A 27,260-nucleotide genomic window follows, 5' to 3' on the forward strand; every position below is an offset into this window, starting at 1 on the left:
CTACAAAGTGGTAAGACAGGGCCGGGCTCAGTGGTTCACACCTATAATCCCAGCACTTTGGGAGGCCAAGGCGGGCGGACCACTTGAGGTCAGGAGTTAGAGACCAGCCTGGCCAACATGGTGAAACCTTGTCTCTATCAAAAATACAAAAATTAGCCGGTCATGGTGGTATGTGCCTGTAGTTCCAGCTACTCGGGAGACTGAGGCAGGAGAATCACTTGAACCCAAGAGGTTCCAGCCTGGGCAACAGAGTGAGGTGCCATTTCAAAAAAAAAAAAAAAAAAAGTAGTAAGACAGAAAGAATAGAATAATAGAAAATTGACATAATACTTGAACAGATATCCAAGAGTCAAATAAATGCATGGAAAGGTGGTCAACTTCATTGGTTATCAGAACAAGGCAAATTTAAACTACAGTATCACTATACCCCCACCAGAATGGCTAAATTTTTTAATTTTTCTAGATTGACAATATCAAGTGTTAATGAGAATATAGAGCAACTGGAACACTAAGATGCTGCTGGCAGGAGTGTAAATTAATATGAGCACTTTGAAAAATTGTTTAGTCGCATTTGCTAAAGCTAAAAATATGCATATCCTTTTATGACCCAGTAATTCTATTCCTAGGTATAGATCTAGTATAAATATGAACATAAGTGTACCAAAGGACATGAACAAAAACGTTATTGCAGCCTTATTCATAATAACCCCAAAGTAGGAACAACCAAAACTTCCATCAACAGAATAACAGATAAATTGTGGTATATTTATTTAATGGCACACTGTACGGCAATGAAAACAAATAAGCTACTGCTACCACAATGTTTTGGATGAGTTTCACAAACATAGTATTGAGTGAGAGGAGCCAGACACAAAATAATACCTACTGAATGGTTCCATGTATATAAAGTTCAGAAGTAAACAAAACTAACCTGTAGTGTTAGATAAACGTTACTTTTGAGAAGGAGTGTGGCATAGTCACCAGGAGCGGATAGAAGGAGGGTATCTGGGATGCCAGTAATGCTCTCATTCTAGATCTGGATGGTGGTCATATGAGGATGTTCACTGTGTCATCATTTGTTGACCTGTACACTTAGGTTTTGTGTTCCTTTCCTAAATGCCTGGTATATTTCAATTAAAAAAAAAATACACACAGGAGAGGGGAACTGTTTTCAAGTAAGTAAAAACATGGAAGGTAGAAAGGAAATAGGAGAGAGATCAAGATTTTATACACAGGTAGCTGAGCTGTGGCCAGATTAAATGGGATAGTGGAGGGGAGGGAACTGTTGAATAGAACAGGGCAGAAGTTGCCTCCAGCCCAATCAAAGTTCCTCCAGATACATCAGCCTTAATTCCCCATCCAACCCCACACCCCGTATTGACAAACCTCATCTTTTTGGACAAGTCCCAGCATTTCCTAGACTAGCAGCTACTTCTCCTGGCAGAAAAACCCAGTATTTGAGGCCAAAACTGGGGTCTGAGACACTGATATTTTGCTCTAGTATGTCCTGTGAGTCTGCAGGCCCTTGATGCAAATGCTCCAGAGCTGATCTGGAATCATCCTGGGGGTACTGATTTGGGGTGGGTGAGGGGAACAGGGTTTGGTATGTGTATCTGTCATCCTTATCAAAAGGAATGACCTGATCAGGTTGCTGTGTGTGCTCTTGTGTGCACGTGCCCAAAGCTTCATACACAGCACTGCGTTCTCCTCTCCCCAGGCACATCTCTGCTCCAAACCCTATTCAGGGGTCTAGAGCCATGTTCGAATGCCCCCGGGCTACTTTCAGGGAGGAAAAGGACAGGAAGGAACCGTTGGTCACAGGTTCCACTGACAAGAGAGGAAAACTTGGGAGTGGGGGTTCCTTTATGAGGGAGGTCACACCCCCTGCACAAAAACATCCCAAAGAGAACTGGCATTGAGCTTGTGTTGGAGAGGTGGAGATACCCCAGGGAGGAAGTGGCGAAAGGTGAGCATGGGAACACCCCTCTTTGATCCCACAAGGTGCGTCAGGGAAAGTTGGATTTCATTTAGTCCGGGATGGTGACATCTCTCCGCACGCTGCCACCAGGCTCAGTGGGTCAGAGGAAGTGAGGCTCCCCTCCCCTCCGACCTCAGGTGATGCGTGTGCGACCCCAGCCATGAGTGTGACCTCCTTTCGCTCCCGCCAGCCAGTCTCCACCCCTTTCAAGGCTGGGAGTTTTTTAAGGCCGGATTCGGCAGGGGTGAGCCATTGCTCAAGGAACGCGGAATCTGGAAGGAGCCCAGAATGACGAGCCGGCGGGAGAGGAGCTGTGTCCAAGAGCACGGTAGGGACTGTTCTGTCCGGGTACCAAGCGGGAGGAGGGAGCACGCGGCTGGCTGCTTGAGCCCGGGGGTCAGAGGTGGCTGGCTGGCTGGCTGGCTCCACAGGGACGTTTACCGGTCTTCCCGAAGGCCAGAAGCTCCAAGGAAACATCCAGAGGCAGGAGAGGACGCGCACTGTCGCACAAGCCTCTCAAAGTCTGCTGGGGCTCCGACGCGGCGCAGCGGGCCCAGGGGCGGTAGCACCACGCAGTGAGCCCGGGCAGCGGGCCCCTCGGACCCCAGGCCGATGGGCGCTGGGACCCGCGCGCTCCAGGCGCGTAGAGCCGGCTCCCGGTTCCCGTCACTCCTCCTACTGCGTTTCCCCGGCGTCCCGCCTCCTGGGCACGAAGCGAAGGAAGGGGGCCGGGCCGAGGTTGATCCCGCCCCCTCCCCAGTTCCTGATTGGCTGCTGCTGTTGTCCATCCGAGAATCTATTTTTGATGGAGGGGGGGTGCCACCCAGTCTGCCCCAGATCACGTTTGCCACCGGCAGCCAACCAGCTGGGCCCAAGTCCGCGGGCAAGAAGCGACTGGGGGCGCGTGAGCTCGCCCCCCCGGTCCCCCGTCCGGGTGCCCCCCCGCCGGGCCCGAAGCGATATATCCTGCCCTCCCCGGCCACCTCCCCCGCGTGGAAGCGGAGCGGCGGCCTCGCTGTAACGCAGAAGCGAAATGTAGCGAGCCGGGTGTAGCGGCTGGACGCTCGCCTTGGCTGGGGGTGTGGGAGGGCACGCCGGGGGCCAAGGAGGACTGCCGAGGAGGAGTGATGAGAAGAGGGGGTGCCCTGCACCCCCCGAGACCACGGGCCACGCTGCCACTGGCCAGGCTCCCCCCTTCCTCCCAAGCAAGGGGCAGGTCAGTCCTGTGGGGTCCTGTGGGGTCCTGGGGCGGGGAGGGGGTGGTGGAGGGCGGGAGTCCTGGCGCGCAGCGCATTTGCTGAATCTGAGTGGTGGAGAGACTGAGGAGGCCACCCAGTTACTTTCTCTCCCTCCTCGGGGTTGGGGATACCAAAATGGGTCTTTTTTGTCCCCGCCTGGGAGGAGGGGATAGGGCGTCCTGGTTCACTTTTGCTTCTTTCGTCCCAGGGCCTTAGGCCTGTCTGAAGTCTCTTTACAAGGGGAGTGGTGAGGGAGGACTGGCTTCCCCTCCTGGGAGCCCCCTCTCAGGTTCAGTGGCCTGCCAGGAACACAGGAGGGAGGCGGGGGTGTCAGCTTTTAGCGGACTCAGAAACTTTTCTGGCATAGGGGCACTGGACTCAGAGGTTTCCTCCTGGATCTCTGGTGAGGGAGTTTGAAAGAACCACAGTACTGTGTTTAAGGAGATTGGAAAAGGGAGTCCTGGTGGGTGCCTGAATTGATAGAGGAAACAGTTCTCCTGGGCCAGTTCCTGGGGTTTGATACCTCCTTTCCTAAACTGAACTTGACTAATTGTGTGTGTTTGGAATACTTAAGGACCTGTTCCTCTTACCTGGTGGAACTCTCTTTAAATTTATTTTTTACGAATAAGAGCTCTTCTGGTGAAATGGAATAGGATGGGAGTCCATGAGGAATTAGGAAGCCTGGGGATTCCTTTAGGCAAAGAGAAGTGGAGCCATTACAGTTAAAGAGATGCATTTGGAGCAAGTGCATATTGGCTTACGGTGCTTTGGTTTTTGTTTTGGGTTTTTTTTTTTTTATTGCTTACTTTTGTTTTTTTGTTTTTGTTTCTAAGAATTCCACTATATCCAACTCTCAGTAACCCTGGGGAACAGGAGGAGCCTAATTAACTGAAATGCGTGGGTAATAAGCAATCGTTTTATGCTCTGTCCCTTCTAACTGAGATAACTCCCTTGTCCTATCTGACAAGCTCACAGGGCCAAGAGCAGGGGGAGAGGGGGAGAGACAGAGGCCTGGATCCGAGTCAGCTGTCTGAGCTCTTTGTAACACTGTTGACTCTCAAGGGCAGGAGTGGGTAGGCCTCTGGCTCTTGGCCTTGGTCTGGCAGGCTTGCCCCACTGCCCAGGGAGTCCTCCTAGCTTTGTTTTGTTTTCTCAGAAGCTAGAGCGATCTGGGGTCTGGGGGACTTCACTCAGCAATCAGTTTCTCCCTGTTTCTTTGCCCTGTGTGGCTGTCTTTCTGTTGCTGTCTTGTGATGATAAGCAGTCACTTTATACAGGGGTGGCTGTGTGGCAGGGAGTTTGTGACTGAATTTGTAACTGAACCCCACTTAAATAATGCAGGGTTCTTAATGGGCATTCAAGAAGGGGTCTTGCTGAGGACATACCTACCCACCCCCAGTTGCTGAGGAAACAGTGCAGAGGGCTCCTGCACAGCATCTTCCCAATCCCAGGCTGGTCACATCTCGTTGCTGGTGACCACGGTGGTGATCCCCCAGGAGGGTTGCTGGTGGGGAGGATGGCAGGGATAGCTCGTGCTGAGCCTCCAGATGGAGCAGTGCAGGACTGAGTAATTTTTGCGGAAAAAGGGAGACAAATAGCAAACTCTGTAACTACATGACGAACTTCTAACTGCCTTGAGGGGAAATTCTCCCAGTACAAGCTGTTCTTTGCTATAGCGTAATGTTCTTTTTCTTTTATCTCCTTCCCACATAAGGTGTTCCACACTGATTCTCGTGACTTTAAGGACCAGGGATTTGAAGAGGTATTAGCTCTTCCCAGGAAGAGAGGAAGTTTCTGGAAGAGAAAGGAAAGACGGCAGACGCTGCGCTGGGACCAGCAGAGCCTGAGGAGCTGTGGGAAGCTGACGGAGCCCAGCCAAAGGAGCGGGAGGGAGCCGCAGCCCCAGGCTGGCACTGTGTTCTGAAAGATTTGAACTCAAGCTGCTTTTTACGGAAGAGGGGCAACTTCAGAGGGCACCCCAGACTTTGGTTGAGCTCTTCTACTCCGGATGCCCCCTGCTCTGAGGAGCCTGCCGCTGAGAACCAAAGAAGATAAGAGGACAGATACATTTTCTTCAAGCACAGAGCTGGTGGGTTGGAGTCAGGCACCTGCACCCCTAGTGGCTGTCCGGTGAGGAATTTCTTGTTTCTCCCCAGCTTGCGGCTTCAGTGCTTGATGGGGCTGCCTGTTGGTGGATCAGTTTTTGCAGTGCCTGGTAGGAGTGGAGAGCCGTGGGAAGAGGTCCCACGGCGCCCAAGCCTGGGTTCACCCCAAGACTAAGTTCTTTCCCAAGTTAGAGAAGGAGAGAGAAAGCAAAAAGAAGAGAGGAAAGTTCTCCCTTCCCCTCCTCCCTGCCTGTCATGTCCTCTAAGCCAGAGCCGAAGGACGTCCACCAACTGAACGGGACTGGCCCTTCTGCCTCTCCCTGCTCTTCAGATGGCCCAGGGAGAGAGCCCTTGGCTGGGACCTCAGAGTTCCTGGGGCCTGATGGGGCTGGGGTAGAGGTGGTGATTGAGTCTCGGGCCAACGCCAAGGGGGTTCGGGAGGAGGACGCCCTGCTGGAGAACGGGAGCCAGAGCAACGAAAGTGACGACGTCAGCACAGACCGTGGCCCTGCGCCACCTTCCCCACTCAAGGAGACCTCCTTTTCCATCGGGCTGCAAGTACTGTTTCCATTCCTCCTGGCAGGCTTTGGGACCGTGGCTGCCGGCATGGTGTTGGACATTGTGCAGGTAGGACCTGAGTAGGGCAACCCTTGACTGTGAGCCCAGGGCCACCTTTGCCTGCTGGGAAACTTGGAACTTCCTCTCTACCTCCCTGTCAGAAGTGGCTGCTGTTTCCTAGAATACTGTTTCCCTTTGGATCATGTCCTCGGTTTCTTCTTGGTCTAGTTCCTTTCTACAGAAGCCTCAAGGAAACCGAGTAGCCCTGGGGAGGTGATCAGGGCAGTATTGCTAAATAGAAACAGAATTGGCTCCCGAGCTTAGGCTTGGGAGAGGAGAGATGCAACAAGGTCGTTGCTTGCCATCTCTCCCAAGCATTCCTGCCAAGCCGAGCTCAGTAGGAGACATTTACAAGGGTCTCCTCTTTATGCCTTTTCTCCCCTGCATTTGGGGTTTCAAGGATACCCATAGTAGAAAGCTCAGTTTCAAGCCTCTCCTCCATCCCCCTACTGGGCAGGAATTTGTTCAGCTGCCAAGAGGGTCTCAAATTAAGTAGGAAGGCTCTTGAAGGCATTTTGTGTTGCTTATCTTCCTGTAACCTTGGCATAATCCCCTTGTGGGGTGGGGGTGGGCACTTGCTGTCTGATGCATGATTTGGAGATTTGGTGTAACAAGACCCAAAAGTGCTAATTATCTGATGTAAATGGGGATAAAATGTAACTAGGCCTGGGCAGAACTGTCTCTCCTCTTTGCTCCTCACCTGTCATTCTGAACCTGCCCCAGGCAAAGAGGATTCTTTTTGAGGACATTGGGTAGAATGAAGGATGAGAGTCGGTGGGACATGGAAGCTAACAGCCAGAGATGTGCCACGTTAATTTATTGTGAGTCAGGACTTATGAATAACCTCCAGGTCCAAGAAATAAAGTTTTGTTTTTAGATAAAAGTTTTTTAGGCACAGTGTGGCACACCAAACTTTTTGAAGGTGCTGGGTTTATCTAAGTAATTCAGCAATGTGTATCAAATTCCTGCTGAGTGCTGGCCTCTGTCCTAGGTACTCAGAGAAATATTAATACCAAGGCAGGAGGAGATCTGGCCTTTGCTTTATGGGACCCCCAGTGTTCCCTGATCGTGATATCTCCCAGAAGGACACGAAGCTTGGCATCACCTTCCCTGTGCCAAGCCGACCCTACAGACCATAGTGATATAGAGTCCTGCTGGTAGGTCTCACCATGCCTGTGTCCCAGGAGACTGAAGGTAGTTGGTTCTTAATAGTGTGTGCACATGGAGTACTTTGACTTGAGCCCTTCAGGGGAACCCTGCACCTTTGGTTGCTCGTGAGAATGGTGTTTAAGTCATGCCAGAGTGCCTTGCACTGCCTCCCTTTCCCCAAACCTGTTATCTTGAAGATTGTTCCTACATGGAGGTTGGGAAGCCAGGCGGGAGCTTTGAGTTCCTCCCCTTAGTGGCTGCTTCTCCCGCTAGGGCCGGGGCTGGGATAGTAGGAAGAGGAGAAAGAGAACAGGGTAATATTTTTCTCCACCTCTTCTATTCCTTTCCTGTGGCCTCAGTTCTCATTCTTGAAGTTGTTGCATTCTGGTTTGATACCTACAAAGGAGTGCAGAGCCAGGGTCCAGAGGTGAACTGAAGAGGGTTTTCATATTTTCTGGATAATAATAATGGTAGTAGGGAAGCATTTGGGGGGCTCTTCGGTAGGCCCATGAGGTAGGATCCATAATCATCTCCATTTTGTAGGTAGGGAACCTGTAGTTCAGAGGGATTAGGTAACTTGTCCCTGGTCATCTGACCCTAGAGCCCACACCACTAACTCCTGTGGCCTTCACCATGGCCATGGTTCACCAGTTGGTTAAAAACTCCGAGAGGGGGCCGAGCTCAGTGGCTCACATCTGTAATCCTAGCACTTTGGGAGGCCAAGACAGGCGGATCACCTGAGGTCAGGAGTTTGAGACCAGTCTGTCCAACATGGTGAAACCCCGTCTCTACTAAAAATACAAAAAATTAGCTGGGCATGGTGGCAGGCACCTGTAGTCCCAGCTACTTGGAAGCTGAGGCAAGAGAATCATTTGAGCCCGAGAAGTGGAGGCTGCAGTGAGCCAAGATCGTGGCACTGCTCTCCAGCCTGGGTGACAGAGCGAGACTCCAACTCAAAAAAAAAAAAACTCTGGCTGGGCATGGTGGCTTATGCCTGTAATCCCAGCACTTTTGGAGGCTGAGGCAGGAGGATCGCTTGAAGCCAGGCATTCAAGACCAGCCTGGGCAACAAAGTGAGAGCTTGTCTCTACCAAAAAAAAAAAAAAAAAAAATTAGGCATGGTGGCATTCTGTTGTAATTCCAGCACTTTGAGAGGCTGAGATAGGAATGATCACTTGAGCCCAGGAGTTTGAAGTCGCAATGAGCTATGATTGTACTGTTGCACTCCAGCCTCAGCGACAGAGCCAAACGCTGTCTCAAAAAAAAAAAAAAGACTCTAGGAGGAGCCTATTTTCTTTGTCTTTCCTTGAAGAACTGGGTGGACTAGAATCTGGATTAATTAGCGTTATCTTCTGAAGTGAGCAAGAATAAAAGTTCTTAGATGGGGTAGGGAGGGACCCCCACATACACACCACACCCCTACCCATCCCACACACTTAGATTCCAAAGCTTCTGATGTGTTGCCCCACCCCCACTCCAGGCCCATGAGCTGGAGACATTGAGAGGCCTAGGTAGGGAATCTTTGGAGCTGCTCTCAGTGTGGCACCTTGGCTCACACCAGAGCTAGGGTCCACTTGGTGTGGATGACAATGGCAGGTTTGTCCATGTCCTCCTCCCCCAGCCTTCCTGCTACAGCTGGGCTGGAGCAGGCCCTGCAACAGTGAGATGGCAGGAGGGGGTGAGTGCAGAGGGACCAAGACGTGGGACCACAGGGAGATTGTTATTCCACATCCACGGGAGTGAAAGGGGGACTGACAATCTCAGATTCAGGAAGAGCAGGACGGTTTCTAAGGATTCACACCTATATCACCCCTTCATGAGCTAAGATGGACTTCAGTAAGAGTATCTGAAAGTGCCCCGAGACCCTGGGGCCATCTGGAGAAGCTGGCTATGGAGTGTCCCCAGCATCTTGGAGCAACTGAGCAGGAGTCCGTGTTGGCCCTGGTTCAGATGTCTCCTTGGTCCAGGGCCCCCATCTTTCCTTGCTGCTGTAGAAAACTTGGTTTCTTTTTCACCAACGCGATGCAAAAAAAAAAAAAAAGTTAAATTTTAATTTTAATTTAAAAGAAAAAGAAAACCCACTCCCTTCCTAGAAGGCTCATTTCTGCCTCCTCTTATCTGCCCTCCCGTAAATGTGCACAGCAGCATCTGCAGTGAAATAAGGGGCTGGTGCTGGCCCAAAGTAGGAAAAGGATAAATGGACCTCCATCTGCTCTAACTTCCCAACCATGGCTGAAAGTTCCTGCAGCATCTGGAAGGGAAGCAGGCTGGGGCCTGGTGTTGGCTTCTGAAGGGATTGGGATATGGGAGCCTCATCCCTGCAGGAGCCTTGTGTCCATCTGCCCAGTTTGGTCCTAGGCTGCTCCAGATGTCTCACTCCCTTTACCTATCAGCCTTTGTGAGGGATGGGTTGACAGGAAGTAGTGTGCCCATCTGCACTTTAATTCCCAGCTAGGTTAAGACAGGTCCTTATTTTAACTCACTACTCACCTGCTAAGGATCTCGAACAAAGTAGACCCTGCTGTGTATACAGAAGTCTGCAGCGATGAAAGTGCATGGCAAGCGTGGCCTTGGGGAAGTGGAGTGGGAAGGAAGTATTCCTCCTGTGCCTGGCCTGCTCCTGTGGCCACAGCATCCCTGGGCGGGACACTCATATCTGCTTCACTTGACCACACCTTCTGCTTTTCCCATCTCTGTCCCCTGCCTGCTGTCAGGGACCCATTTGCTTTGCTCCTGCTTTGTACCGCACCGTATATCCAGGTGTTGCCCTAAGGCCCTTTCCTGGACACCTAGAGGATGCCTCTTGGAAAAGCCTCAGACAGGTGAAGCCTGGGGTTACTGTAATCTCATCTGACCCAGTCCTTACCCTAAAAGATCAGCTCCAGCCCAGCTTCTCCCACAGGAGCCCAGATTCTCCCACAGCCTGGAGCCTAAAGCTTGTATCTGGGAATTTGAGTCTTCTTAATGTCTTGATTCCTGGCTCTGACTTTCTTCCCTGCTGCTACCCTCCTGAGGTGGCTCAGACCAGAACCCTTGAAGGCAGGTCGGGGTCAGTGTATGAGCTTGGATTGGAGTAGGTGAGGGTTGGAAGAGGCGCATTGGAAGGGCAAGGAAGAGGTACTGGCAGGACCACTGAGGACCGAGACTTAAGGTGATTGCTGTGCCTCAGGATTCGTTTTGGCTATGGGGGAGGCAGTCTCTTCCCTCACCTGCAGAATACCAGGGATCCATGAGCCCCTCACCCCAAGGTTAGAGAAGGAAAGAGATGAGGGGCTGCATTTCTGAGAAGCAGTTAAAATCTAGATGCTCCCCTCACCTCCAAGCAGGGCAGCACTTCCTGGAACGTGCCCTTTTTCATCCCCATCAGAGCAGGAAGGCGTGGGTGGCTGCTTGGCAGACGGGTGTGACTTCAGGGGCAGATACTCCCAGCCTGGATGAACAGGATGGGGCTGAATTTGGCCAAAGGAAGAAGAAGAGCTACTCACTGTCTGCCCCTGCCACATCCTGCCTACTCCTAACCTCAGGGCCACCTTGATTCCTGGGCTGGTTCCACATCTCCAGCCTCCAGCATCTCTTCCCAGAGTCCTATGTGTGCCCATGTGTCAGAGGCTTTCTGCCTGAGCTGCAGCTTTGAGAGGGTTTGTGGGTGAAGAAAGTATGTGTGTAGGAATTGGCTTCTCTGACCCAAGTGCCAACTCGGGGCTTTGCTGGCCTGGAGTCAGGTCGTGTGAGGTTCCAGGCTATATTCTGTAAGAGTCGGGAAGACTTTTGCATAGGGGCTGTTACTGTGACTGCTCCCTCTCCTTGCCTGTCTGTCTCTCAACCCACTGCTCCTAAAACTCCGTACTTTATAGGTCCTCCTGTAGCTATAAGGAGAGGGTACATTGTGCTGGGAGATTTGGGGGTGCTTATGGTAGCAACCGGAGGAACTTAGCTGAGCTTTATACATTTTTTCTTAAATAATAATAAAAGCAAGCAATATTCATTACAAACAGCTTAGAAAACATTGCTTGCATACATGTGGAGTCTTCTTCTGGGCTTTTTCTTTCTACGAGTACATATACATTACATACACCTACCTGCAGAAGTGAGATTTTCATGGAGCTGGCAGCTTGGAAGCAGGGTGGAGCTGGTGTTTTGGGGTGAAGATGAGCTCTGAGGCTGTGCTCTGAGAGGAGCTTTGAAAGCCCACAAGGGAGGGGAGAAGAGGGGAATTTTTCCCCTCTCTGGAGCTGGTTTGGGAGGAAGCAGGAGGCAAAGCAGAGCAAGGCTGGACTGCAGGGAGCTGGAGCCTCAGTGGTATGTACCAGCCGTGTCCAAGAGTAACACTCCCCAAGTTGCTCCAGGGCAGATGGGGCTCACTGGGGCTGCCCTCTCTCTGGGGGGTCTTAGGGTGGGAAGGGATTCACCTCCCTTCAGTGTTTGGAGGGGGCTGGCTCATCCGGTGGCTGCCTGGAAGCCCAGTAACTGTTGTTGAGATGCGGGGCAGTCTCTTCCCCATTGTTAGTCTCTACAGTGGGGCTTCCCTAAGGAGAGTCCCAGGTCTTGGCCAGACCAGGAGCTCAGGCAAGCGTATGCTCCAGCCCCAGTGAAATGAGCCCTTCCCCAGGGTCGTGTGAGGCCTCCCACCCCATTCACACAGAGAGAGCTCCGACAAGAAAAGAGAGGTTCTTGCCTTATAGGGCCACCCAGCGCCCAGCCTCTCCTGGTCTCAAGCCCTAGCCCCACCCCTTCTGATAGCCTTGCTTATCTTTTTCGTTATTGTGGTAAAAAATGCATAAGATAAAATTTACCATCGTAACCCTTTTTTAAGTGTGCTGTTCAATAGTACTAAGTATATTCACCTCATTGTACAACAGATCTCCAGAACTCCTCATCTTCCCCAGCTGAAGCTCTGTACCTATTAAACACTCACTCTTTTCCCTGCTCCCCCAGCCCCTTGTTTCCACCATTCTTCTTTCTGCCTCTATGAATTTGACTACTTAGGCTGGGCATGGTGCCTCATACCTGTAGTCCCAACACTTTGGGAGGTCGAGGCGAGAGGATCCTTTGAGCCCAGAAGTTCGAGACCAGCCTGGGCAATATAATGAAACCCCTGTCTCTACAAAAAATACAAAAATTAGCCAGGTGTGGTGGTGCATGCCTGTAGTCCCAACTACCCGAGAGACTGAGATGGGAGGATGGCTACAGCCCGAAGCCATGATTGTGCCACTGCACTCCAGCCTGGGCCACAGAGTGAGACCGTGTCTCAAGAAAAAAAAAAAAAAGAATTTGACTACTTTGGATACCTCAGATAAGTAGAATCATACAGTGTTTTTTATGACTAGAGTAATGTCCTCAAAGTTCATCCATGTTATGGCATATGACAGGATTTCCTCCCTTTTTAAGGCTGAGAAATATTCCATGGTATGTATGTACCACACTTTGCATATTTTGTTTATCCATTCATTCCTTGATGGACATTTGGGGTGCTTCCACCTCTTGGTTATTGCATATAGTGCTACTATGAACATGGGCATACTAATATATCTTCAAGACCTTGATTTCTATTCTTTTGGATAGATATCCAGAAGTAGGATTGCTGCATCATGTGGTAGTTTTATTCTTAATTTTTTGAGGAACCACCGTACTGTTTTTCATAGCAGCTGCACCATTTTATAGTCCCACCAAGAGTGCACAAGGGTTCCAATCTCCACATGCTTTTTTTTTTTTCTTGAGACGGAGTCTTGCTCTGTCACCCAGGCTGGAGTGCAGTGGCACTGTCTCGGCTCACTGCAACCTCTGCCTCCCAGGTTCAAGCAATTCTTCTGCCTCTGCCTCCCCAGTAGCTGGGATTACAGGTGTGCGCCACCATTCCGGGCTAATTTTTGTATTTTTAGTAGAAACAGGGTTTCACCATGTTTGCCAGGCTGGTCTCCAACTCCTGACCTCAAGTGATCCACTTGCCTTGGCCTCCCAAAGTGCTGGGATTATAAGCATGAGCCACTATGCCCAACCCAAACTCTACATCCTTGCTAACACTGATTATTTTCTGGGTTTTTAAATAGTAACCATCCTAATGGGTGTGAGGTGATCTCTTACTAGTCTACAGTATTGCTCAACTTTATTTTATCTATTTTATTTTATTTTATTTTATTTTTGAGATGGAGTTTCACTCTTATTGCCCAGGCTGGAGTGCAGTGGTGCGATCTTGGCTCACTGCAACCTCCACCTCTTGGGTTCAAGCGATTCTCCTGCCTCAGCCTCCCGAGTAGCTTGGGATTACAGGCATGTGCCACCACGGCCAGCTAATTTTTGTATTTTTAGTAGAGACGGGGTTTCTCCATGTTGGTCAGGCTGGTCTCAAACTCCTGGCCTCAGGTGATCTGCCCGCCTCAGCCTCCCAAAGTGCTGGGATTATAGGCGTGAGTCACTGCGCTTGGCCACTGCTCATCTTTAACGACAGAGTGTGGGTGTTGGAATTGCCTTGAAAGACCATCTGATCTGGTCCCTGAATTGAACATTTTTCTAGAGCTTGAGGCCCTTGTAACTTGTCTAAGGTGTCCAGCTGGTCTACGTGAGGAGGCGTATTGGGGAGATAAGTAGGGGGCCATCCCTGCTGTCTCCTGTAGGAGACCCAAGGCTCTTGGTCCAGTGCCCTTGCCTAACATAGTGCTTGGCCTCCCAGCCATGATACCCAGACCAACCCATATATATCCACCTGGCCTCTGGCCTCCTCCTCCCTCTCCAAACCTGGAGACTTTCCATTCTTAAAACAAATAAAAGAAACCACCTACCCTGTTAGGGCCAGGGAGGGAGACACAATCCTAACCTTTTTTTGCAAGTCCTCAGTTTCAATTGCAAGTAAAGTCGCTTTCAAATAGCTAGTCCTGGTTCCTGCAATCCTCTTAGCACTAACTAGTAGAATACTGTCTGAACCCCAGTTTCCTCATTCACAAAATGAGAATAAAAATAGCCCCTACCTTATTGGGTTGTTAAGATGATTAAAAGAGAAAATACATGGAGAGCACTTAGCCTAGCACATAATCAGTTCTTAATAGATGTTAACCAAAGACATTGGTAGGAGAGCCAGGATTGATTGTCTTGGGACTAGAACTCAGGTCTCCTGACTCCTGGTCCAGGGCTCTTCCTACAGGAGTACACTTGCTTCTCCTAGCTGAGAGATTGAGGAAGGTGTGTGGGGTAAGGCAGTGCACAGAGAAATAAAAAGCCTCTTGCAGGCCAGCATTCAGAGGTTTGGGGGCCACAGTCTTAATTCAGAGCCTGTTCAGAAGGAGAGTTGCTGTGGCTGAGGCCCAAAGCCCTTGGAGATAGAAACCAAACAAACTCTCTAATCTCCCCAGCCTCGGCCCCAGCCCTGTGGAGCCCAACTCTTCACAGCTGAGACAACAGAGAAACTGGACTGAAGGCAAAGCGGCCAGGGATTGCAATTTGAGGGGGTATTGCAAAGGATTTCTGGGGTGTCAGGCAGCCCAGGGCAGCTCAGCTGTGTGGGTCCCCATTACCATTCCCCAGCCACCTCCAGGAAAGCAGAGAAGGTAGGGCCAGACTGAGAGTCTCCCAACCAGCAGAGACCCTCTCCATCTCCCTGGTTCTGGGTGGCAGGAAGGGGGGTTGTGTTGTTTGAAGAATCATGGGCTTGGTTTGGTTCCAGGGTTCTTGGAGGAAAGGTGGCTGGCGTGCTCACTCCCTGCTGATTCTGTTTCCTCCTCAAGACCCTGATCTCAGAGTACCTGTGAACCTCAGTGCCCGCCCTTTGGGGCACTGAAATTCCTGGGTTCTGTTTTCACCTCTTAGCACTGGGAAGTCTTCCAGAAGGTGACAGAGGTCTTCATCCTAGTGCCTGCGCTGCTGGGGCTCAAAGGGAACCTGGAAATGACCCTGGCATCAAGGCTCTCCACTGCAGTGAGTGTCCTGGCTGGGAGGAGTGGGGCACAGAGAGGACTCTGGGCAGCACAGAGCCAGAGACTGGGAGAGGGCTACTAGCCCTTCTCCACTGCCCAGGCCTGGAGTGTGGGGCTGGGGTGGGAAGGGAGGGCCTGGCTGGGCAGGTGTAGGGAGATCCCAGGCTGGGTGTCCTGCTCCTGGGCAGGGGCTCCCTGCCCAAAGTGGTTCCCAAGCTTGGTTTCTGGATGTCCCAGCCACCCCTGGACTCCTGCCCCACCCCCTACCTTTCAACCACCTCGTGACTGTTTGTGCAGCTTTGACAGGCAGGCATCATGCTGGTTCCTCCACCCGCACAGATGGGGGCCTCCTCTGATCTCCAGCCCTGCTTTGCAGCTGGGCGGGAGCAGAGCCAGGCCCTCCCAGCACCCCCAGCCCCCCGGCCATCCCATTCCCTTTACCCATGGCAGCTTGCTCTTCTTTAAGGGAACAGACAGAGAGGAGCTGCTCATCATTCCTACCTCCCGCAGTTGTGAGCCATGACGATTCCGGGCCTGAACAGATACAGGGCCCTGGGCTGGAGGTGGGAGATGATAAAACTCAGGAGGCCAGGGATGTCCCTGCATGGCCAAGAGTCTAGAGAAGGTGACAGACAGAAGTGGCATCCAACTTAACCCACCCTGACTTGCCATACCCGACTTCTGGCCCATGCCACCCACTCCTTCCCAAATACTCTTGGAGCCTCAGTCCTGCACCAGCAGCTGACCTTTCCTTCCCTGGGATAGCAGTCTGGCTTCAGAGTCAGGGACTGGGTTGTTCTGACCCATGCAGGAATGGGCTGCCCAGATAAGCAGGGCAAAGGATAGAATTTGCCTCTGCTCAGCTGGTGTCCTGAGAGGAAGAGAGGCGACTGCCTAGGGGACCCCCTTCCCACCCCCCACCCAGCTGCAGGAGCTCAGCTTTAGCTCCTTCCCTCTCTCCTCAGTTTCCCTGATCCTGCTTCACCTTTCCAGGACTGTCAGGTCCTGCTCTCAGAGTCTTAGGCCACATGTACTGCCTCATGATCTAGGCAGGAGCCTAATGGATGGAGCTTCAGGCCTTTTCCAGCCTGGAGCTTCAGTCCCTTGCCCTCCCTTTCCCAGGCCAACATTGGACACATGGACACACCCAAGGAGCTCTGGCGGATGATCACTGGGAACATGGCCCTCATCCAGGTAAGAAGGCAGGGACCAGAGAGGGTGGGCTAAGCTTCCCCTTAGTCAGGAATCTCTGAAAGGCTTAGGTCAGCCCCAGCAGGCTCCTGAGTGAATCTCCAGTATCCCACTGAGCTGGCTTCCCCCAGAGTAGCTCTAGGAGGTAACTAGGTTACCCAGGAAAATGCCCAAGATGAGGAGGGCCCAGCATCACCCATTCTGGTTCTCAGTTCTTGGTGGTGCAGGTGCCTTTGAGTCCCAGCAGATCCTGGCAATATGAGCAGACTCAGGAGTGCTGAGATGTCCTGTGCCACTGCAGTCCCATCTCCCCATGAGACCACACAGGTTCAGACTGGGAGCCTTCCCCCTTGAGGCCCAGGCCTTGACTCTGGGCGGAAGGCTCCGGCTCTGTTGAACCTCACTCCCATCCCCAGAGGCACACTCATTCAGCCAGTAACATGTTCTGGGCTCCTGCAGAGTGCACTGCCCAGTACTAGTGTCTGGTGTGAACCTAAATAAATAAAGACATCCTTCCAGCCTGGGAGGGCTGGACCATGCAGTCCAGCCTGCCTCCTGGGGCTACTGCCAGCCAGGAAGAGGTCTGCCCAGATGCTTATGACCTCAGCTTAGGAAGCCCACTGCTCTCAGGGCTTTCCAAGTTACCACTCCTGTCCCCAGGTGCAGGCCACGGTGGTGGGCTTCCTGGCGTCCATTGCAGCCGTCGTCTTTGGCTGGATCCCTGATGGCCACTTCAGTATTCCGCACGCCTTCCTGCTCTGTGCTAGCAGCGTGGCCACAGCCTTCATTGCCTCCCTGGTACTGGGTAAGGAAGGGAGGGCATAGAGGAGTAAGGAGTGCTGCCCCAGAGAACACTGCATCTGGCACTTCCACTCTCTCTTTTTGTTTGTTAAGACTCCTTTATCTCTTCTCACCCTGCCTGCCCCTCCTCCCACCTCCTCACCAGGTATGATCATGATTGGAGTCATCATTGGCTCTCGCAAGATTGGGATCAACCCAGACAACGTGGCCACACCCATTGCTGCCAGCCTGGGCGACCTCATCACCTTGGCGCTGCTCTCAGGCATCAGCTGGGGACTCTACCTGGAACTGAGTGAGCCACCAAGAGTGTGGCTCGGGTGGAGTCCTGGGTGGGGTTGGGAGAGATGGTAGTAGTTTGCAAATGTGCAAGAGTTTCTTCTGTGTTCTTAAACTATTTGGTTTGAACACAGGTTGTAATAACAATTCCTGATCTTAGAGATGTGAAGCTAAGTACTGATCTCAAATTCAAGCAGGCATCAGGGGCAGGGGAAAAGTATCAGAAGTATATTCCTATGTGGTCCTGCAGATTCTTACTTCTGTGGGAGGGATGAGGTGGAAAGGGTAAAGGAAAGGAACCAGAGGCTGGGATCTGCTTGCAAAATGAAGAAGCGGGTGGGAGATGGTGATTTCTGGGATCCAGTCAAGAGACCTAGAGTCTCTGTCCTCTGGTCGCTGTCCCTAATTGGTTCAGTGCCTGGCTAGCTCTCTCCCTTGGTTTCCTCATCCATAAAATGGAAAAGCCTGGTCCCACCTACCTCCTGAGCTGCCAGTGAAGATCAAATGGGGTAATGTGTTTACTGGCATTTAGTGTAGTCTTGCTATTGATCTGTTGGGACGTTTTCAGGCTGAGCCAGGGAGAAACTTGGGGTAGGGAAACACAGTGCTTATCTCCTTCTGACCTCTGCCCTCTCAGATCACTGGCGATACATGTATCCACTGGTGTGTGCTTTCTTTGTGGCCCTGCTGCCTGTCTGGGTGGTGCTGGCCCGACGAAGTCCAGCCACAAGGGAGGTGTTGTACTCGGGCTGGGAGCCTGTTATCATTGCCATGGCCATCAGCAGGTAGGCTGGGGCCCTGAGTATCCACTCCTACCCCACTCCCACCCTGCCACAGACTTCTTTTTAAACCCTGGAGAGAGGGGGTGGGGGTCAGACCCTAGAAATGTGTTCATTAGTGTATCAGTCACATGTCCTTCTGTTGAAAATGACAGAAACCATCTGAACTGGGTTTCATTCCAAGGCAGAATGTATTGGCCTGGAGAACCAAAAAGGCACAGCTGAATTCAGGGACCTACCTAAGATCAGGGCCTCAGTACTCTGTGACTCTCAGCTCTGCTCTTCTCTGTCATGGCCTACAGCCCAGGTTTATGCTTTTGTTACTCCTACCAATTCCAGTGGGAAGAGAGATTCTTTCCCCCAACAGTTCCACAACGTCCCAGAATAGAGTTCCACTGCTTCTCATCTGGTGACATGATTATCTCCAAACCAGTCAGCATGGCCTTGGGGCTGCAGTCCTCTGATTGGATGGACCTGGAGCCTACCTATCACTCAGGCATTGTCACCTGAGCCGCAGTCACTGAGCTTGAGAGAGGCGGTTCCCTGAGGAGGAGCCCAGTGCTATCACCAGAAAGGGAAGTAAATGCTGAGTGGGCAGAACAACAGAGGTCCTCAGAGGCAGATAGTCCTGCAGGCTGCTCCTCCAGCCAACTTAGAGGGCAGGTACAGGAGGTGGTTGCCTGACCCAGTACCACCAACTTGTTCTGGAGTCACTGTGCCCGGTCAGAATGTTATGAGCAGCACCTAATCCTGTCAAGGGAGGCAAAGACTGGACGATGAGGAACTCCTGAGAGCCATGGTGCTTCCCTTCATCTCCAAGGATAGGTGGGCCTGGACCTCTCATCCCAGAGACTAAGGCAGAACCCTTCAGTGGTCTTTGTGTCATTTTGTCTTTATGTCTCTAAAGTGTGGGAGGCCTCATCTTGGACAAGACTGTCTCAGACCCCAACTTTGCGGGAATGGCTGTCTTCACGCCTGTGATTAATGGTGAGGTCTGGGCATCAGCTGTCAGAGGGCAGGGCTGGGGGAAGGAAAGGGACAGGAGAAGAGGACTTAAGGGGTTGGTTTCTGTATCAGTCAGGGTTCCAGCAGACAAGAGAATCTAGCTCAGATGATTCAAGACCTTAATGAAGGGACTGCTTACAGAGGTGGGAGCAGAGTAAAAGGACAGATAAGGGATGTTGAGGCACCCAGAGATTAGCAGCAATGGGAAGCCTCTACTCCTAAAGGGTCAAGGGGAGTATCTTAGTCCATTATCTGTTGCTAGAACAGAATAATTGAAACTGGCTAATTTATAACGAAAAAAGGTTTATTTAGCTCACAGTTCTGGAAGCTGGGAAGTTCAAGATTGGGCAGCTGCTTCTAGTGAGGGCCTCATGCTGCATCCAAACATCCAAATGGAGAAACAGAAGGAAAACTGGGCATGTGCAAAATGGGCAAAACAAGAGAGGCAAACCTCGCTTTATGACAACCCACTCTCGTGGGAACTATACCTTTCCCAAGAAAGACATTAATCCGTCTTAATAACCTATTCACTCTTAAAGGCACCACCTCCCACCACCACATTTGGGGACCAAGCCACAACATGAGTTTTGATGGGGACAAACTATATTCAAACCATAGTAACGAGGGAATAGCATTATAGGAGTCCAGTGAAAGCTCTGTCTTTGCCCTCAACATGGGGAAGCCAATGCTGAAAAGCAGGGAGGGATTGGGAAAGAAATACCTGATCTCTCTCTCCACCTGCCCTCTGGTTGCCTGCTGTTGCCTCCCACTGAACAAACACAGTGGAAGCAGCCAGCAAGGGAGACTGGGTGATGCAGTCCGTGGAGACCAGTCTCCCAGAGCTCAGAGCAAGGCTGAGAAGAGCAGGGACCAGGTTGGGATGTGAGGGCAACAGAGAAATCAGCACAGGTCCTGGCGGAGATACCAGATTCCAGAGTTTGGAGCTCAAACCTGATCTTGAAACTGGTTACCAGAATCAGCATATGACCATAGGATGCCTGGGTCTGCTCAGAGCATTGGAGAGGGGGTGAGGCAAGGCAGGGCTTCATCCCCTCAGCTGTGTAGGAAGGCAGGTGCCCATGCTCTACTGGTGGAGAAGTCAGGCTGTCTGAGTCTGCAGATCTGCATGTATCCTTTCCAGCACTGTCATAGCTTTGCCAGGGGAACATGGAACTGCTGCATCTCCATCGAGGGGAGGTTGGGGGAGGCTGGAAAATGCCCTGGAAGCAGGGGTCTTTGTCTTCCTTCTTAGTGCCTTACTCTTCTTTTGGGGACTGGTGAATGGGTGATGCCCACATAGACCCTAAATTAAGGCAGAGGACAGTGCCTCTATAGATAAAAGACAAAGAGTGAGAAGATCATTTTGTTCCCACTCCTCGCCCTGACCTCTGTCTGTGTCCAAGCCTGTATGTGTCTCTGCAGGTGTTGGGGGCAATCTGGTGGCAGTGCAGGCCAGCCGCATCTCCACCTTCCTGCACATGAATGGAATGCCCGGAGAGAACTCTGAGCAAGCTCCTCGCCGCTGTCCCAGTCCTTGCACCACCTTCTTCAGCCCTGGTAACGGCAGATTCCCAGCCTTCCAGCCCTGGGGGGAGTGGGCCTACTGTCAGTGAGCTCCACTTAAGAGACAGCTGGGGCCCAGATCCACAGGTTCTCCTTCTCTGCTGGGCTGTGCCAGCTGTTCTGAAGGGCAGAGCCCAGGCAGGAGGGCTGTCTTTTCCTGGAGCACCCTAGGGGTTGGAGACCACAGGATGCAGAAGTAGAGACATTCATCTGTCTGTTGCCCTGGGGTATGGTGCCGTCCCTCCTGACTTTGAAAGGCCTTCTGGGGCCAGGTCTTCTCCTCCCCTCCTCTTTACACCCTCTTTTCCCCAATTCCAGATGTGAATTCTCGCTCAGCCCGGGTCCTCTTCCTCCTCGTGGTCCCAGGACACCTGGTGTTCCTCTACACCATCAGCTGTATGCAGGGCGGGCACACCACCCTCACACTCATCTTCATCATCTTCTATATGACAGCTGCACTGCTCCAGGTACAAAGTGGCAGGAGCAGGGGCATGGGAAGGAGCCAGGATGCCCTGCAGGGATGGGAGAGGAAGCCAGACTTGGCCTCTTAGACACTCAACCTCCTCTTTCTCTGTGTCAGGGCAGCTGATAAACACCAGACAAGGGTGCAGGAGAACAGATGGTAGTTCCAGTAGAGTCACCAACATGCTGTGTGACTTTGACCCTGTTCTTTTACTACTCTGATCCTCAGCGATACATTTGTAAATTGAGAGGAATGGACCAGGGGTGGTAGTTTTCATGCAGGTGGTTGTAGGATGCTGAGCGTGTAGGGTTTGCATGCCAACCCCACTGGCCACAGAGCTCCACGTGGCTCTGTTTTGCATGTTGAGCTTTCTCAAGAAATTCATTTTCATAAAGCGTCTCATAGCTTGAAAAACTGTCAAAACCACTGCACTAGATAATCTGTCGGATCCTGTGTAGCCTTGCCATTCCATAATACCATGACACTTTCTCCCTTCTTGTATTATTACATTGTAAAAGCTTTTTATTTTGAAATCATTACAGATTTGTAAGAAGTTCTCAAAAAAAGGTTCAGAAATCCCATATACCATTACCCAATTTCCCTCCATGGGAAAATAACATTTTGCATAACTTTAGGACAGTATCAAAATCAGGAAATTAGCATTGATACAATCCGCAGTGCTTATTCAGATTGCACCAGTTTTACATGCACTCGTGTGTGTGTGTGTGTGTGTGTGTGTTCTATGCAGTTTTTATCACAAGTGGAGATTTGTGTGACCACTACTATAACCAAAATACAGAAAGCTGTTTCATCACCACAAGGCTCCCTTACGCTAACCCTTTACAGCTAGGTCCACCCTTATTATTACATTTTAAATTTTTATAGGTTTGATTTTTGAACAGTCACATAGTTCAAAAATGTTTTAAGGGTCATAGTGAAACCTCAGTGAAAAGTCTTCTTTTCTGTCCTCTTCTTCACAGCCATCTGGTTCTCTTCTTCACAGACCATCAGTGTTATCCCTTTCTTGTGTGTCCTTCAAACCTATTCTATATTTATAAAAGTAAACGTCTATTTTTCTTATTTCCTTCCTCTTTTTTACACACATGTGGTATACTGTACACACTGTCTGCACCCTGCATTTTTCACTTAAGCTTATCTTTGAGATCATTCCATATCAATACATAAAGAGAACAACACCCTGATTTTCTTACAGCTCCATCATATTCTGTGATACACAGACCATAATTTTATTTCACCAGTCCTGTATTGATTAACACCTATCCCTCCAGCCCCCTCACCCCCAGCTTTAGACAGGTTGTGTTCGGACATCTTGGCAGGGGCGGGGCTGAGAATCAGCCATATGCTGTTGCTCTGCAGCAGTTAGCCAAGCCGCCACATTCCATTGCTAGTGGGTTCCAGTGCAGCACGTGGTGAGAAGGTGGGGGTGGATATGCCAAGGGTCTGTGGTGGAGGTTTTCAGCTCATCCCTTGGCCTGGATTGGAAAGGATGAGCCTCGGTGCCATCATCCATGATGAATACCCTGGAGACACTCTTGCCTCTGCTCTCCTCTCTAGATCTGTGGAGGGCCAGAGCATGACACTTGATCCCCTGTAAAGGCTCTTATTGATCCCTTTGCCACCTCCTCCCAGCTGTGTGTCCTGGGGCCTGCTCAAGAAGCTGGAATGTGAGGATAGCTGCTACCATTCCCTTCCTAGGGCATGGCCCAAAGGCCTCCTGGCCATGCTGTTTATTGGACCCTTCTGCAGCTGCTGGAAAGGGTGTGAAGTTATGGAGGGCAGGGGGGGCCAAGGCCGTGGTAGCACAAGACAGCTATGTGCAGGGCAAGGGAGAGTGTGGAGAGTCACCTCTGGCTTCCTTGGAGAGAGGGCAGGATTCTCTCAGGCAGAGCCTAAAATTTAAAAAAAAGAGAGAGGACAGGAGAGCACCCAAGACTGCCTAAAAATAGATATCAGTTCCGGCTTCTGGATCCCTTAAGGGTTATGGTTCCCGCATCTGGATCCCTTAGGGCAGAATTTTCATACCACAGTATTTACAAAGTATAGTCAAGGGTAAAACCTCCCAGATGACTGACTGTATTGGAGCTTGACTGTCAGAATCTGTTTCATTCTCACGCAGATGCAGTCATTTAGGGAGCCCAAATGTCAGGCACTGTGCAGATTCTAGGAGATTCAGGCCTGCCCCACCGTGGTATTCTAGATCAAGGGCATCGCCAACTTAAAAGCGCATGTAAATCTTGTTAAATGCGGACTCTGACTCAGAAGGTCCAGAGATTCTGCATTTCTAACAAGCACCCAGCTGTTGTTGATGCTGCTGGTCCTGGGCCCACTAGCGAGATTCTGATCTGAGTCATTCTTAATTATCTGTATTAATAGAAGGTAAGCAAGAGCACAGATAAAATCAAAGCTGCAGATCATGTCAAATGTATTTTGAATTGGTATGCATTGTCTGCTTTATGTTAATATTGAGGTGACTTATTCACAATTCAACTTTATTAGGACTGATGTTAAAATAAACTTGCATTCTTCGAACGCAAACAATGGAAAGGAAATGGAATGAAAAGCCACAACAACAGAATGAAAAGGGTCAGGAGGAAGCCATACCACTCTGCCTAGAGAAGACATCCCTTTAGGAAAAGCTGACTCCAACAGCCAGCCCCCTGCCAGGCTCCTGGAAAGGCCAACATGGCAGGAATTGGAGTGACCCCAGAATGAGGTGACCCAGAGTTAGAGGCAAGAGGGCTGAGTTCCTGCAACAAGTAGGATTTAGGTCAGGAAGCTCCTTGTTTGGTAAACTTGGGAGCAGAATATAATGCTGATGTGGGTGACCCTGGGTCGTAGCAGCATCTTCCTTTCTAAAGAGCTCTCATTGTGCCTGTTGTCTGCTCAAGGTGGTAATTGTGGGGTGGAGGAACACAAAGAGGTTGCTGGGGTGGAAAGAGGAAGATTAAAAAGTAAGGATTGTGGCCAGCCAAGCCTTGTGATGCACTGAATGGGTCTGATCGTGTGGCCTCTGGCTCCCCCTGGAGAGAGAGGGTGGCTATAGGCTGCGCCCTTTTGTCTCCCCAGGTGCTGATTCTCCTGTACATCGCAGACTGGATGGTGCACTGGATGTGGGGCCGGGGCCTGGACCCGGACAACTTCTCCATCCCATACTTGACTGCTCTGGGGGACCTGCTTGGCACTGGGCTCCTAGCACTCAGCTTCCATGTCCTCTGGCTCATAGGGGACCGAGACACGGATGTTGGGGACTAGCTTGGTCACTCAACCTTTTCCCCATCCCTCTGCACTTTCTATTTGAAATTTTTCTTTTGTTCCCCTGTCCCTACTCCACCCCACACTCCCACCTCTTTCTAGGACTTCACTTTGATACCAAATTCTCATTATTTTCAATGGGAATTTTTATACATTGAGCCAAGTTTGTATAGCAAGAATTCGGGAAACACAGATGGCCTGAGATAAGCAGTACAAGTAGGTTTTTGAGACAATCACCAAGTGCAGTTTCATGATGGGTGCCTCCAGGTGATGTGGACTGGGGCAGGGGAGTTTTGTCTGGAATCTGGGGATATGGGGTTTGGCTTTAGCAACCTGTCTTGGCCCTAATGAGAAACCCTTTGTAAGTGGGCTCTGGATTTTTGGTTTTGTTTTCTTTTTATCTGTTTTGTTTTATTTTTGGTTTTGGTTGAACAGAGGGACAGAAGAATAAGTAACACTCCCAAACACAGACATACTTTTGTAGAAGTGGACCAACTTCAAAGCTCTGGACAGGAGACAGCTGCTCCAGGCCCCTATGATCCCCGCTCTGTTCTCTTGCCCTCTGGACCTAAGTGTTCCCACTCGCAGAAAGAGTAAGGTGGACTGACTTTTCAATTTGTGCACATGCCTCTTGTTCAATGGCCTGATCAACATCAACAACCCCTCCCTCTGATCATTTCCAGTTGATTGTAATATCCAGGAAAAAATGGAACAGTGCACTCTTCTCCCTGTTGACCCATGTCCACCTATAGGTTCCCCAAAATCCACATTCTCCTTGGGCCCAGAGGACTGATTCTTTGTCTCTCTTCAACCTTCATCTCAAATTGTCTCTAAGCACTACCTTCCCCAGAGCTTGCCAGGTTGGGTTTTGAGATTAGGGACAGGTCATGGGTATGTGGAGAATGGTTTGGAGGTTGAGGACAACCACGGGTGTCTCATTGCTGCCATTTCTTCTGAGGACATAATCACTTGGTCACCTTGGACCCTGTCACTTCCTAAAATTACTCATTCTGTCATGCCATAGAGGTCAGTTTTCCTCTTTCTTGGCTTCTGCCCACAGACATTCACCAATCATTTATTCACTTATTCAGCAAATACGCAGCCTCCGCAAGATGAGCTCTCCTGCAGACAAGCATGGTCTGAAACATTCTTTGAGCAATATTTACTGAGTGCCTACTATGTGTTAGGTACTGTGCCAGGCACTGATAAGCCAGTGGTAAGGGAAACACAGCTCTAACCTCACCTCATTCTCCAGGTTACAAAGGCCATGTGCCCCTTTCAATCTGGCAGAGAAAGTTTCCTCGTTGTATTTGCATCTACTTCAAGCCAGATTCTTCTGCCTCTTTCTCCTTTCCAAACCCCTACTCTGTGCAGTGCTGACCACAGCTAGAGCCACCATTCCCATTGCTCAACCAGTATTTATTTCCCTAAACGACCCTTCCTCACATTCCCTTCCTTTCACCTCTCCTCACCAAGCACCCAAAAGAGGGTTTAGAACTAGCAGGGTGGACATCATCTGGTTGCTTCTACTTTTCTCTGCCTAGCACAAAATTGGGAGAAAACTGGAGCCTCCATCCGCAGTCACACGTGTACAGATCTGGGGATTTGGATGTAGGCTTTTTCTAACTTCTCTCAGAAGCTTCCACAGAAACCCTTCCATCTGTAGCCTCAAGGGCCCACCTCCAAGGGAAAGCTTAGGCAATGATCCTGTTTCTACCAACACCACACCTTATCCCAGGAACCTGCCCTAGACCTCCAGAGACCATAGTTTCTCTCCCTCCATTTCTACCCAGACCTCTAGGCCTCCTTCTGGAATCATAGAACCGTAGAATTGGAAGGAATTTTAGAGGTTTTCCAGTTGGAGTTGTGTCCAACAGAATTCATTAACACCAGCCTGGGCTTGTTTTTCCTCCTCCCCCTGGACTTTTTTCATCTTTTCCTCCACCTCAAAAGACACTGACACACAGATTCTTCTTGTACAGGCACCAAAACCAACTCTGCCCCTAAGGCTGTGTCCCTATGGTCTCCAGCCACCCCTACCCCAGTCACTCGCCCCTTCCTCATCTCTGGAATTTGGCCAGGCAGTCCCAGAAGACTCTGGAGCGACCTCCTTTGCCTAAAAAGCAGACAGATAGGCATGCCCCAGGCCCTGAGTGTGTGAGCAGAGGAGGACTGTAGGGTGAGAGGGAAAGAAAACAAAGGTGACTTTCATGGAAGATTCATTTCTTTTCCCCAATTGTACCAACTGCATGTACTTTTGGCCTGGCTGCAAGGAGCAATATTGGTTTACTCTCGTATCCTTAAAAAGTTACAGAACTGTGTCTTAAGAGAATTATTTATAGTTACTATAACTGAATTGACAAATGTCAACTTAACTGATAAATTATATTTGGTAAAATAAAGAGGACGTTTATTTAGATGGTTGGTGTTTCCTGTATGTCTCATCAAAAAGCAGCTTCAACTGTTGTCTTGGGCTGCTCTGTAGGCCTTACCCTCTCCTCAATTAGGAGTAGAAAGGGGCCAAAGTGTGACAAGAAATGAAACATCTCAGCCGGCTGCAGTGACTCACGCCTGTAGTCCCAGCACTTTGGGAGGCCGAGGCGGGCGGATCACAAGCTCAAGAGATCAAGACAATCCTGGCCAACATGATGAAACCCCGTCTCTACTAAAAATAAAAAAATTAGCCAGGTGTGGTGGCGGGTGCATGTAGTCCCAGCTACTCAGGAGGCTGAGGCAGGAGAACCACTTGAGCCCGGGAGGCGGAGGTTGCAGTGAGCCAAGATCGCGCCACTGCACTCCAGCCTGGCAACAGAACGAGACTCCATCTCAAAAAAAAAAAAAAGAAAAGAAACATCTCTAAAATGCAGAGATTGTGTGATAGAAAATACAGCATCGCCAGACACAGTGGCTCATGCCT

The 27,260-nt window shown here is 50.5% G+C and overlaps 1 protein-coding gene across 5 annotated transcripts; it reads left to right on the plus strand.

Moving 5' to 3' along the window:
* The first annotated feature begins 752 nt into the window (after positions 1 to 752).
* On the plus strand, positions 753 to 26,760 carry SLC41A1 (solute carrier family 41 member 1). 5 transcript variants are annotated; one of them, XM_063646648.1, is made up of 12 exons: positions 753 to 2,306; positions 2,434 to 3,194; positions 4,931 to 5,948; positions 14,886 to 14,993; positions 16,115 to 16,186; positions 16,844 to 16,988; positions 17,130 to 17,276; positions 17,898 to 18,045; positions 18,947 to 19,026; positions 20,467 to 20,601; positions 20,926 to 21,074; positions 24,158 to 26,760. In XM_063646648.1, the coding sequence occupies exons 3-12, from the start codon at positions 5,577 to 5,579 to the stop codon at positions 24,341 to 24,343; spliced, it is 1,542 nt and encodes a 513-aa protein (XP_063502718.1). In that variant the 5' UTR covers positions 753 to 2,306; positions 2,434 to 3,194; positions 4,931 to 5,576; the 3' UTR covers positions 24,344 to 26,760. The 5 variants fall into 5 exon arrangements, with proteins under 5 accessions (XP_063502718.1, XP_063502720.1, XP_054323492.1 ...); XM_063646650.1 differs by lacking the exon at positions 2,434 to 3,194 and adding an exon at positions 4,050 to 4,117; XM_054467517.2 differs by lacking the exon at positions 14,886 to 14,993.
* The last annotated feature ends 500 nt before the right edge of the window (positions 26,761 to 27,260 follow it).

Source organism: Pongo pygmaeus, chromosome 1 (genome assembly GCF_028885625.2).
Source record: "Pongo pygmaeus isolate AG05252 chromosome 1, NHGRI_mPonPyg2-v2.0_pri, whole genome shotgun sequence".
In the NCBI taxonomy this organism is placed as follows: Eukaryota; Metazoa; Chordata; class Mammalia; order Primates; family Hominidae; genus Pongo; species Pongo pygmaeus.